The following is a 12,738-nucleotide window of genomic DNA, read 5'->3' as shown; positions in this document are numbered from 1 at the left end:
TGAAGACAGGCGACGTAGCAGGAGGAGAGAAGAGCGGGATGACAGGGATGAAGCTATTCTGGGGAAGCGGAACACAGCACTGAAGCTGATGTCCAGTTGCTTTTCTCTCACGCTCTTCCTCTTGCAGCCTCCCTCATCCTCTCCCTTTGCTTAACCAACCTTGTAATTACGTCTAGTCCAGAAATGGAGGGGTGCAAGCATTTTTTTTCCTCCTTTCTCTTCCTGCCAAATGACAGAAGAACTCTGCCAAAACAGACACATAACTGAACCACACACTGGGGCTACTCTTCGGACGATTGCAGTTAAATGTTAATTGAGGTGAAAAAAAAAGGATACAGCAGCAGGACAGAGCGCTGTAGGCCTCGAACAGCTGGGTGGCGATGTCGATCCTCTTGCTCTCCACCACCTGGCTGTTGTTGGCAAGCGCCAGCTTGTGCAGATGTGGCAGTACGACTGCAACAAGGAACACAAACAACAAGTAAATACCAAAATTCTCATTTTTCCATGATCATTTACAACAATTTTACATACAGTCGTCTCGAAAGCGAGGCTCCGCGTTGGGGCCGACCCGTCCAAACGTCCTTATGATCTCCATGTGCAACGAGTGCTGGTCTTGATACTGAGGGTCCTCCAGGAAAGACGCCAGCTGCATCTTGACACGCTCAAGCAGCTGCACACACAAAACATTTACAGTAGTTACATCACGACTGCCTAGCGTTTTATACGAATCCAACTCTTACTTCTTTCTGTGTGACGGTCTCCATGATGGTACCAAAGGCAGGAATGGTGGATATCCTCACAGAGCTGCAGGAGAGCAACATACAGGACAGGCATGGTGACTATTCACACCCGCTGTGTGGTGCAGGTCATCACGCAAATTCCACTACAAAACCTCATTATGTGACCACAGGCTTTCATATGTAACAATAATAATGATAAAAGAAGGTCTGGTCGGATGCCAGCTGCACAAACTAAACATTAATACAAAGTTCTGCTGATGGCTGCTTGTTAGATTTTACAACCTTTTTTTGTTTTGCTGATCTGGCTTAGAAGTTACAATGTTATTCTGTAAAGCACCTTTTAACAGGCAGGTATGGCATCATTATCATGAACACAAAAATACTCATATTACATTACATTCACTACAGCTTACTTTACAATCTTATATAGGAGGAATGGCTAATGAGTATTAGGGCAAAACTGAGAAGAAAAGTATGTACAAATACAATATTTGAGGAAAATGTAGTCCTTTTTGCAGGAATACAGATAAATTACGGTAAGAAGGTGTCATTTTTTAAAGTGAAGTAATATTGTGAAAAAAGAATAATTACGAGAGGAATGTTGGAATATTTTCTGAAAGTTCTTGTGCTGTGTGATAAAATTACAATGCATTTTAAAGTGGCCTTTTGTGTCCAGCCTAAGGCACACCTGTACAATAATCATGCTGTCAAATCAGCGCTTTGCTTTTGTGTAAAACGCTTTAAACTGCTCAGGTCAGCAAAAGTGTTACGTTTATATTTTTGTTGAGCGTAATATTGAGAAAAAATAACTTGTACATTTTAAGAGAATACAGTAATCCCTTGTTTATCGCAGTTAATTGGTTGTAGACCCAACCATGATCACAGAATTTCCGCGAGGTAGGATTCCTTATTTATAAATGGAATACTGTCATCTTTAGAGCATAGAAAATCTGTTTACATACTTCTAAATACGATTTTTAACATTATTAGAGACCTCTAGACATGAAATAACACCCATGTAGTCACCTTTACACTCCTATTAACCAATGTAGTAGACATAATAAGAGAAAATAAGACATAAATAAGACTCCTGTTCATGTAAGCTTGGCGTAGGTAACAGCCACAGCAGTCGCCCATTAGGGATGATTGTTGTGGGATAATTCAAACCTGCAATAAAAGCCTGTTGTTCCACGTCTGGTGCTTGTGTGTCTAACCAAACATTACAGTTACATTACTGACACCTAGTGACCAGTGTAGAATACTGCATATCATCACTACGTCGTTGAATGGGTCTTATAAATGGCTTATATTTTGTATTTTAGTTTATTTTGCCATTTTTATGCTTGAAATTGCTTCAATTAGGCAATACATCAAATTCTGACTAACAGTAGGCCGTATTGAAACACGAAACAGCCTTATTTATTAATATGTTTTTGTAAAACTGATAGAGTGAAGCTGCGAAATTCAAAGCGCCAAGTGGCGAGGGATTACTGTATGGCTGATGTCTAAAGAGAGACAGCGGCTACTAGCCTTCACATTTGTGACGGTACTGATATTTTCATCTTATATTTATGTTTTTTTCCCCACCCAGTGTGGCCCTAATACTCTTTCCTAAATTTGTATAGCAAATGATTGTACGTTCTGTCTAATTATGCCGATTCTGGCCATCATGTTAAAATCTATAATGAAGAACAGGAAATGTGGGTTTGCCCATAGTGAAAAAGATGTGATGAGCTGGGCTGTATTCCAACAGTGCTACTGCTTACATCATCATCTTATTCAATAACAACATTAATGCTGGGAGAGCAAAATCTTTATAAACTTGTCCCACTGTAAAAGAATATTTCAGTCATTTAAAATGTCTTGCCAGTTACCGGGCTTGCTGACTCATGGATGCCGGGAAAGAAACCATGACTTCTTGCTTTTCTTCCACATCATTTTCGTAGTGGTAATGGAAGCTGACATGTAAGCTTAACATGCACACAGCTGCTCAGTAAGTCCGTGGAACATGTTTTTTGTTTTTTTTAACATTGTTAGAATGCAGCCCACTAGATGACAGTATTAAGGGTGTTCTGTCGTTGCTTGACTCACAATTCAGGCCCATTGCACAGTGTTATAAGCGCCGGGGCCGCCCGGCGATCTACTAATGCTTCGCTCATGCCTCGGAGAACCGACTGCAAACCCGTCACACGGTGGGATGAGGCAGGAGAGGAGGGGAGGGGGGATTGAGATGGTGAGAACAGAAGAGAGCAGGGCAAAAATGGAGAAAAGTTGGAGGGGGGGGAACCAACACTGCTAGCTTTATCAGGAGGAGAGCCCCAGCATCAGTGAATAGGTGGACGTGGAAGGTGCAGGCCACATGCTGGGATTGTACAATCTTGTCAAGTGAGCCAAGTGGACGTGACAAGAAGATGAAAGATGGCATGGATGCGAGCGCTGACTAATGCCAATACGGTTAATGCAGCATGTGATGCTCAGCTTGAGCCTATATAGGAGCAACCAAAGGATATATTCACCACAAGTCATGCAAAATGTAACAGCAGATTCTGCATTTATCCACGTGCCTTTTACACAAAATGTTGCAGGATATCTCAGTAACTGGTGTGACGTGTAAACACTTTTTGAAAGAGATCAACAATTCCTTTTAGGGCTGCAGCTACCCATTATTTTAGTAATCGATTCATTTGCTTGATTAATCAAGTCATCGGACACTTTATAGCCCCATTGCATATTTTAGGAAAAATACTTGAAATAAAGATGTTTGCTGCTTTAAAAAGACAGGAACTGGAGAAGATATTTGGGCAAACATCATTAACATACAAAGTGCAAATATAATAACATACCCACAATGTGTTTGAATTAAGAGTGCATGATAAATATTGGACCGATAATTATCAAGCCGATATAAGGAATTATGACATCACACTGATAAATAAGATAAAACTACTGTAACAAATAGCTCAGATAACCGTGAATTTAACAAAAAAAACGCTGCAATGAGGCGAGACGGTGCTGTCGGTGGGTTAGCATAAGCAAATCAAGCACACAAACATAGCGTCTATCATGTGGGACCTGCCCACTGCCTCAGACACCCCTCGCACTAGTTAGCAAACATTCTGCAAACACTTAAGGGCAAGTGGAAAAAAATAAAATAAACATCCACCCTCAACACACCAAACCCCACCAGCCTTCCCGAAACGCCAGCATCGCTACGACGGTGCCCCTAAAAGCCCACACCGCCAAAGAAGATGCCCGCCACAGTGTCCTCCACCATCCCCTAAGACAGCGACTTTCGTCGGCCAGCGAGTCACTCCAAGCCACGGTTTGTACTTCTGGTTTGTCTATCTATTTGGTTAAGGATAAATCTACAGGTCGTTTGTCAAATCCAACTTGTTTTGAGTTGTTCTTACCTCCAGGTGTGCACAAACTACAACTAAAACCAAAATTTTTAATACAAAAAGTTATCAGTTATCGATATCGGTGTTGGTCTTGAACAGCAGGAAGTTATCAGTATTGGCTTGAAAAAAATGATGGTGCATTCCTAGTTTCAATACAACTCTCGCAACTTACGCAAGTCAAGCATGTCAGGTGGCGTTAGCACCTAAAATAGACTTTCGCCTTGTTTCTGGTTGTTTGCTGTGTAAACACGCCTGGTGCTTTCTTGTAATGCGCTGAAGCATTGATGTCGTACTGAATGCCAGCTCCGCTTGACGGTGCAAACGTTACCGGTCTTTTTAAGTCCGAAATGATCCCAAACTTTTTCCTTAGAGACAATTTCCACATATTTTAAGTTCCGAATGAATAATTCAAGCAAACAGAATAGAAATTAAAGCTTTTTGTTTCAGCTCTGATTGCTTTCAACTAGGGATGTCCGATATTGGCTATTTTGCCGATAACCGATATGTCGATATTGTCCAACTCTCAATTTCCGATTCCGACACCAACCGATACCAATATGTGTAACATCTCATATCATGTCACGGAATTAACACATTGTGGTGACCCACAATATATTTTTTTGACATTTTAGAGATTTCTCTTGGAGCTGAATAAAGTATCTACCTACCAAGTGCACTTCAGTTTCCAGGTCAGGAGGTTGTTGTAGCCACTTTGCTATTGCTAAAGAATTGTTGCTTGTTGTCGAGTTGAGTGGAGAGGAAACTGATTTGTGCCACCTACCTCGACTCCTGTCTTGTTGTGCATCGCATCTCTACATTTGGTGAAACCTCGACGTGGGTAAAAATGTCGACTGACAACAGAGGCAACGAGACCGTGCGGGCACTGCAACAAGCTAAGGAGTTAGCTCATGTCGGTGCTATCTGAGGCACACCCACGCGTGTGGTTTCAACATATCAAGCCCAGTTCCGACTGCGAGGAATAACACAGGACGTGACAAAGTATTTCCACGTATTGGCACCGCTGGATGCCTCCATGACGGCAAGTACGGGACCATAGGCCGATATATACAGGCGTTTTTTATTATCGATTTTCATGCACGATAGGGGAAAACCCGATACCAACCAAGATTACATTTTTATGCCAATATCGTTGTGTTGAAATTAGGGATATCCGATGATATTGGTCGACCGATATTATCGGACATCCCTACTTTCAACACAACGGGGCAGTGTCAGATGTTCACCTTCACACCCTGATACTGGTATTCTGGAATATCCTTATATACAGACAGCGTCCCTGCTGTTACTGCCTCAGGCAGATTTCATCCTCCCATTTTGAATTGGTGCCTTTTTGTTTGCAGAAACACAGAAAATGCTGGCTTTCGCAGGCAGTATCCCCTTTTAACCTGCCTACAAAAGTCAGCATTTTTTCACAGTGGCGTCAATAACACTGCATAAAAGGCACAATCTCTTGTGTAAAAGAGATGAAATTCACAATGTTGTTGTTGCTCCAGATAGGCTGGCTGAGTCAGTGTGATGGCTGTCAGGCAGCAAAGAGAAGGGGGGAGAGAGACGCGGCGCAGGTTGACTTGTTGCTGTTATCGGCTGTTCCACTTACATTTCAGGGTCGGAGGACAGTGTGATGAGAGCCGGCACCACTCTCTGAGCTACCAGCGTCTCATTCACCCCCTTCACCAGCAGCTGCTCGGGTTGTACAGAGGCAGACGTGATGTCACATAGGAGGGGCGGGTGGGCATTGGACAAGAGCGAGCGACACCGCCAACAGACAGACAGAGAGAAAATAATAAATCATAATAAGAGTGAAAGGTAAAAATGAGAAGCAACAAAGTGACACACGATGGCAAGAACCACAGCTGCAATGCACACAAGAACAAGGCACAAACACTGTCACCCGCAATAAACATCACTGTGTGGGCTCTGGGCACAGACTCCAGGTCAGATTGCATTCATTCTATTCAGAAATAGCCAACAATACACAAATCTGATCCAGAATCTGTGGTAGACCATCTCTTTCAACTGGTGGTTTGTCAGACAATGGTGGACAGCTACACATTATGGGATGGTGACACTGAGGCGTGGAAAAAGGGGAAGCACTTCACAATAAAAAAAATAAAAGACATGGATTCAGCCGAGCACTCCTCCTCCTCCAAAAGAGTTTAGCTCAACAAAAGGCCGATTCCACTGTTAGAACTTCATCCTCACCCAAACACTTGTATGTTTGCACACGTCCAACTGGACATGTACGTAAGATTTGTTACGCTTTAGCTACATTACTTCGGTCAGCACTTTACTGCCTGAAGCCTGGTGAGTTGTAAAATTCAACAGCATTAAGGGGGAACAGGCATCTCGCTTTAAAAACAACTACAGTATTAAATTTCCAGAATGACCTGAAGTACTGAAAATATGACCAAAAAAAAAAAAAAAAGCATTCACGTCCAATTAAATTAGACTTTCCTAAACTCTTTTTGCTGACTGTAGCCTTTTAGTGACACATAAGCAGATATTTATGTGGTGAGGTTTGAGTCCAGTAAAAAACCCGATCAGGGTTGGGAGGTACGAGTAAAACAGTGGAACCCAGGCCACGATTTGCAGTTTTTGCATTACTTTTGGAGCTAAACATGAAATGCAGGCTAATAGCAAGCAAAGCTGGCACAGTCATATGCAAGAAAAAGGGGGTTACAATTTAAAACATTTGGTTGCATTTGCTTAATGCTAAACAAAAAAAATGTTAGTCATACATTTGGACACAAAGTTTGACATAAAGTGGAACCTTCAAATTCAAGTAAAGTGTGCCATAAAAAACATGCCGCAGAAAGAGTTCAAACATTATTTTGCTCAAAAATTACCCCCAAATTTGTTTATATTCAGCTTTTTAGGGTACCCATAGAAAATGAACTGTAGCATTGCATACAAAAATGAATCCAAGCAGCTGCTAAGAAAAAAAAACACTACACAACACCTACAAAATGTTTCTCGATCACACAAATTTGAGTACTTCTGTTTAATTGGGGTTTTATTATACTGTAGTTAATATTGTTTGATAGCGTAATCCCTCGCCACTTTATGCTTTAAACTTTTCAGCTTCTCGTTGTCAGTTTTTCAAAAATATATTACATAAATCCTGCTGTTTTGTGGTAGAATATGAAAAATCTATTAAAAAATATGCATATTTTACATATTTCTGGCCTAAATTAAGCACTAAGCATAAAAATGCCTATATGAAATAAACCACGAATGTAAGGCGTTCACAAGGTGCATTAAAAGAAGCTGTGGTGATCTGTAGTATTCTACACTGGTCACTAGGTGTCAGTAATGTTGCTGTAATATTCGGTAAGACACACAAGCACCAGACTTGATCTCTGGAACAACAGGCTTTTATTGCAGGTTTGAAAGATCTCACAATAAGCACACTGATCCTTAACACAGGCTACCGCTGGGGCTGTAACCCACGCCAAGCTAAAACTCAACCCCGAACCCACAACGCCACTTTCTGTCCGCCCCACACACGAGCACAAGTCTTATTTATGTCTTAAATGGCTTATTTACTCTTATTATGTCTACTGTAGCGGGTATTACGAGTGTAAAGGTGACTATAGGGGTGTTATTTTATGTCGAGAGGGCTCTAATAATATTAGAAACCGTATTTAGAAGGTCGTAAACTACAAAAAACTGTAAACTGCCGGGTCTGGAACCATTAACCCACGAGAAACAAGGGATTACTGTAATTCATAAATTGTCTGTACAGTTAAATCTAAAAATGAAATTTGGACGATACAATATTTTCGATATTGGTATGTTTTTACACTGTGTTCAACTTTGAATGTTCCACTTTACTGTCAAATGAATGTGATCAATATCATGTTTATCACATGTAAAAAAAACATATGCAACTCATTCAAAATGTGCCTCCGGTCTTAAATTTATGTGAGTTTTCGTCTTTACCTCAAACATCCGTGCAGAAGTACATCGGACCAATGCAGAGGTGTGTACCACGCCATACCACAGGACGGTCAGCAGTAATTCATGGTACACTGGATTGGCACTTCAAACAAACAGATTTATTTTGACTGAATTTGACTCAAGTGAGTGGACTAATGCACAAACTGTGTGTGAGACTCACCCTAGCTCTACAAAAGAAGCTTTCAGGCTGTCGAGAGGTGCATGGGACAAAGACAGGGTTGTCATAACGTCCTCTAAGAAACCCACCAACAACTTGCGATCCTCCTCCTTTACAGAAATGGAACAAAAACTATGTAAATTTCATACTGGGATGATGTCTTTTATGATAGCTGTCGACAAGAACAGTTTCCAGGAAGTGACAAAATACTATATGTTACCTGGTTATAACACGTGAGTACTCCCGTGGCGTAGATGGGAACAGTGGCTTTGGTAAGAATACCATTCCCTGCTGAAGCATCTAAACCCCAAGAGAGATACGATAGTCTTGCTGTGAAAGTGGCTCCATTGCGCTGTTGAACGCATGAGTGTGAAATGACACGCTGTGACACGCCACAAACTCACCAACGTTCTCTTCAGACAGACGAAGAATCTCTTGGAATTGCGGTTTAACCTGCAAAACGTCATTTGCAAAGTATTTCATATCGCGATGGCCATTCAAGACATTCACGGACAGTGGTAACCCAGACTCACCTTAGTGTTGGTGAAAATCTTTCCAAAGGTTCGACAGAACCTCCAAAAGAAGCGAGAGAACTCGTGAACGCAGGTTGACGAGGTCACGTTAATGCGACCCACAATCTCTATAAGCTGAGGAAGCCTACAAAAGAAGCAGAAAAATAAAATACAGGTTATTTATTATTATTCATATTTATGTATTATTTTATTAATATATTTAAACATAAATAATATACTATGGGTGTACATATATATAATAAAATATAAATATAACATATACATAAATATAGATATCTATTTGCATATTTATTATTTTAAATTTTGTAGTTATTTTAATATATCTCTCATTTATCACAGAAGTAGGATTCCTTATATTTTTGTAGTTAAGAGCATAAAAAAACATGTTTACGACCTTCTAAATACGGCTTTTAACATATCTAGACATAAAATAACACCCCTATAGTCGTTGGGCTTTGTTCTGTACAGTACTTCCTGCAGTGCTATTGTATCATTGATGTAACATTACTGACATCTAGTGACCAATGTAGAATACTACATATGATCACAACATCTTTGAATGAGTCTTCTAAATGCCTTGTATGTATTTTTGTTCATTTAGCCATTTTTATACTTAAAAATGCTTAAATTAGGCAAAAATCTGTAAAATGCTTAAATATGCATATTTAAAAAAAAAAGGCTGTATTCAACCACAACACTGCGGTGATTTATTAAATATTTTTGAAAAGCCGTGATAGAGTGAAGCAGCAAAAATCAAAGCGCAAAGTGGCGAGGGATTATTGTATGTATGCATGCATTTACAGTACACGTGTGAGACCCCCGCACTTAATCACCCTCCACCAGTCGACATGTCAAATAGCAGTCAAAATGTGCTTGTTTTTGTCTTTTAACATTTAATATTATCACTGTGAAATAAGGTATTGCAGCGTGTTGAGTGTGAACGCGGGCTTCCCAGCATGCCTCGTGTTTGTATTTGATTGCAACGTGAGTGAGACAGTGGTTCGAGTTGATGACCGTCTGTTCTTTTGTGCAGTGTCTGTGTTTGCTAAACTAGTTTGCCTCTGACCATTTCCTCTGTGACTCAAGCGCGCCACAATATGTTAAAAACTCTTGCTCTATGGTTTTATCCACTTCACGGGAGCAGTATGGGGGCGTCCATCTGACACACATACACTATGAGCAGATGAGCCCGTAGTTAAAACTGCCACTGAGTGTATGTGCGCGTGTAGTTCTCACAGTTGGTTGACCACCCAAAGCAGGCTTTCCCAACCGGTGGTCCCTTCATGCTCAAGCTGGTGGTCATAGAGAAGAAGCAGGGCGCTGAGCATCTCTCTGCTGCCAATGATGGTTGCCACATCCTGGAGGGAAGAAGCTGGCCTTGGGAAGCGAGTTACTGCAATAAGAGAGAAAATCAATACTCTCACTGACACAAGAGACACCTTGTAGTCTAAACGCTGTACCCTCTATTGCAGGTATGTCCCCGTGGAGTTTGGCTCGGCTAGTGAAGGGTGCATTCTGCAGCACCACAGCAAATAGAGGAGGGATGAAACTCTGCAGGGCTGACAGGAATACATGCAACTTGTGTTCATCCAGGCCATGCTCCCCCTGCTACAAAGTAATAACAAAGCAGGCGTGACGGTGTGCACATCACAGACACGAGAGGATGAAAAGTCAGCACACACCTTGAGGAGTTTCTCTATACGTGCCAAGAGAGAAGGGATGAGCGAAGTGTACAGGGTTCCCAATTCTGTTGTCCAGGCGGCGAATGCCGGGATGAAGACCTGGTGGACGGCACTGACCACCCTTTCTGAGGGGTCGCTGAGTGACAGCAGCATCAGCTCAAAACCCTTGAAGAAACAAGCAAGTTGCACTTTCAGCAACGTTGAAATGACACAAAATTCTTGGGATACCTCCTAAATCAGGGGTGTCCAAACTTTTTCCACCAGGGGCCACATAGTGAAAAATGAAAGGATGCAAGGGCCACTTTGAGATTTTGTAAAGCAACACATGCACATATGCTAAGAAGTTAGATATACTGTACTTCAAGACAAAACTGCATCTCAGCTTTGTGATATACTGTACAGTAGGTGAAAAAGCATCTTGTTTGTATGAACTTCTACCTTTGCCCTTTTTAGCCCATTTTTGTTATATTTTCCAAATATTTCAACTTTCTTCTTAAATGAGCTTCATAAATTTTCTTCTTGTAATATTCTGACTTTATTCCCATAATATTTTGACTTTATTCTCATATTATAATTTTTCCCTACATTCAAAACAGTTTTCAAAACATTACGACTTTAATATTTCAACATTTGTTACTAAAATGACATTTTTCCTCATAATATTATGACTTTATTATATAAATTAAAAAATACCTTTTTTTTCGTTAGAAGAGCATTTTTTCCTCTTAATATGACATCTGTTTTGTCCGTTTCTTTTTGGGTTTTTTTAATTTTCCCAACTATTTCAACTTTCCTCTGGTAAATTTTCTACTTAATTGGAATTTTGAACCTAATTTTTTTTAAATGTAAACTTTTTGTTTCTGACATTACAACTGTAAAAAAAAAAAAAAAAAAAAAAGTCTAATAGTTCAACTTTGTCACAAAAATGACATTTTATTTATTAAGAGAAAAAAGTTCTAATTTTACAAGAATAACGTAATATGAAAAAATATTACATTATTCTGGTAAAATTAGAACTTTTTTCTCTTAATATTTTGACTTTACTCTAGTAAAATTACTGAGTTTTGATGGATTTCTTTTTAGTTTTCTTGTGACATTATATTTTTTAAATGTGCCATGGGCCAATAAAAAAAAAAAAACAGCCACGGGCCACAAATTGCCCCCAGGCCGCACTTTGACCATCACTGCCCTAAATCAACCAACTTGTCACTTCTGCTAGACTCAATGAACCTCATATCCCCTTCTCACGAAGACATATTAGACGGTTCTGTGCTTCCAGCTTTGTGGGAACAGTGTGGGGACGTCCCTTATCTGTTCCAGCATGGCTATGCCCCAGTGCAGGAAGGCATGGTTGAACGGGTGACATGTGGAGCTGTAACCTCGAGAAACCTCTTGTCAACATCAGTCACCTCTGAATTCACATGAATTCACACACACTCCAATACATACATACAAAATCTACAAATACTTTGATTTTCAATTGCATATTTAATCTATTATAATATAATAATACTTGATCCACAAGCAGTACACAAGTATGTTGAGGATAATGTACTGCATTTTTCCTGCAAATAAATACCTGGGAGTACTTGTCAGCATCATCGATGTACCCCATAATAATCCCAAGACTCTTGACCACAGCCTCTCGGACCATGTCGGCCTTGTCCTCAGCGAGCATCTGCTGCAGCATGGACAATACTAGCGAACTGCGAATTTCCTTCTGCAGGGACAAAAACGGAACAAGGATTTAATTCAACAGTTCAATGAGCTTGTTTTGAAATGGATATGAAAGACACCTTACAGGGAGGTATGGTGCTAAAGCGCCGCAGGACTCTGCCACAAGGAGTCTCCTCTCTGGATACTTGTGGTTAATCTGCAAAGGGAGTGGTTAAGAGAGGAAAACTCAAAGTGAAACAGGCAGGGAGGGAAGCCGCCGCAGAATGCAAGTATCATCAAGATGCTGACCCTGTGGAAAGCGCTATTTATCTTTCTGGGGAGGTTCTCAGCCTCCAAAATGTTAGGAAGCTGCTGTTGCCAGGGGAGCAGACTCAAAAATGTGTTCATAACATTATAAAAAGACAAAAGTCTAGAACATATTGTGATTCATATGCTCTCATTTTGTTGATATTGTCTAATGCAGTGGTCCTCAACTGGTTTGGCTGCGGGACCATCACCCCTAAATGACAAGCGGCGACCCAAATTGCGGGAATTTTTCAACTCAAATACTGTATCTTTGATTATTTAATT

At 40.5% G+C, this 12,738-nt stretch overlaps 1 protein-coding gene across 17 annotated transcripts in view; it reads right to left on the bottom strand.

The window, feature by feature from the left end:
- Nucleotides 1-12,738, bottom strand: part of relch (RAB11 binding and LisH domain, coiled-coil and HEAT repeat containing) — a 41,057-nt gene that overhangs the window by 8,083 nt on the left and 20,236 nt on the right. For 12 of the 17 annotated variants that reach the window (XR_008567397.1, XR_008567398.1, XR_008567401.1 and 9 more), the window contains 14 exons: nucleotides 12,293-12,364; nucleotides 12,071-12,211; nucleotides 10,492-10,656; nucleotides 10,270-10,417; nucleotides 10,046-10,202; nucleotides 8,810-8,933; nucleotides 8,681-8,729; nucleotides 8,497-8,576; nucleotides 8,280-8,386; nucleotides 8,102-8,201; nucleotides 5,757-5,839; nucleotides 741-804; nucleotides 532-670; nucleotides 337-453 (listed from right to left, as the gene is read on the bottom strand). Coding sequence is in view for 1 of the 17 variants with exons in the window: in XM_054766147.1 (XP_054622122.1) it covers nucleotides 337-453; nucleotides 532-670; nucleotides 741-804; nucleotides 5,757-5,839; nucleotides 8,102-8,201; nucleotides 8,280-8,386; nucleotides 8,497-8,576; nucleotides 8,681-8,729; nucleotides 8,810-8,933; nucleotides 10,046-10,202; nucleotides 10,270-10,417; nucleotides 10,492-10,656; nucleotides 12,071-12,211; nucleotides 12,293-12,364 (1,546 nt within the window). In the remaining 16 variants the exon portion in view is untranslated. Of the gene's footprint in view, nucleotides 1-336; nucleotides 454-531; nucleotides 671-740; nucleotides 805-2,831; nucleotides 2,915-5,756; nucleotides 5,840-8,101; nucleotides 8,202-8,279; nucleotides 8,387-8,496; nucleotides 8,577-8,680; nucleotides 8,730-8,809; nucleotides 8,934-10,045; nucleotides 10,203-10,269; nucleotides 10,418-10,491; nucleotides 10,657-12,070; nucleotides 12,212-12,292; nucleotides 12,365-12,738 lie in introns of all 17 variants that reach the window. The other 5 variants (XR_008567399.1, XR_008567405.1, XR_008567411.1 and 2 more) reach the window with 2 other exon arrangements.

The sequence above is a fragment of the Dunckerocampus dactyliophorus genome, chromosome 21, assembly GCF_027744805.1.
Source record: "Dunckerocampus dactyliophorus isolate RoL2022-P2 chromosome 21, RoL_Ddac_1.1, whole genome shotgun sequence".
Classification (NCBI taxonomy): domain Eukaryota; kingdom Metazoa; phylum Chordata; class Actinopteri; order Syngnathiformes; family Syngnathidae; genus Dunckerocampus; species Dunckerocampus dactyliophorus.
The sequence above is the reverse complement of the archived record's forward strand: the minus strand, read 5'-3'. Positions and strand labels throughout refer to the sequence as shown.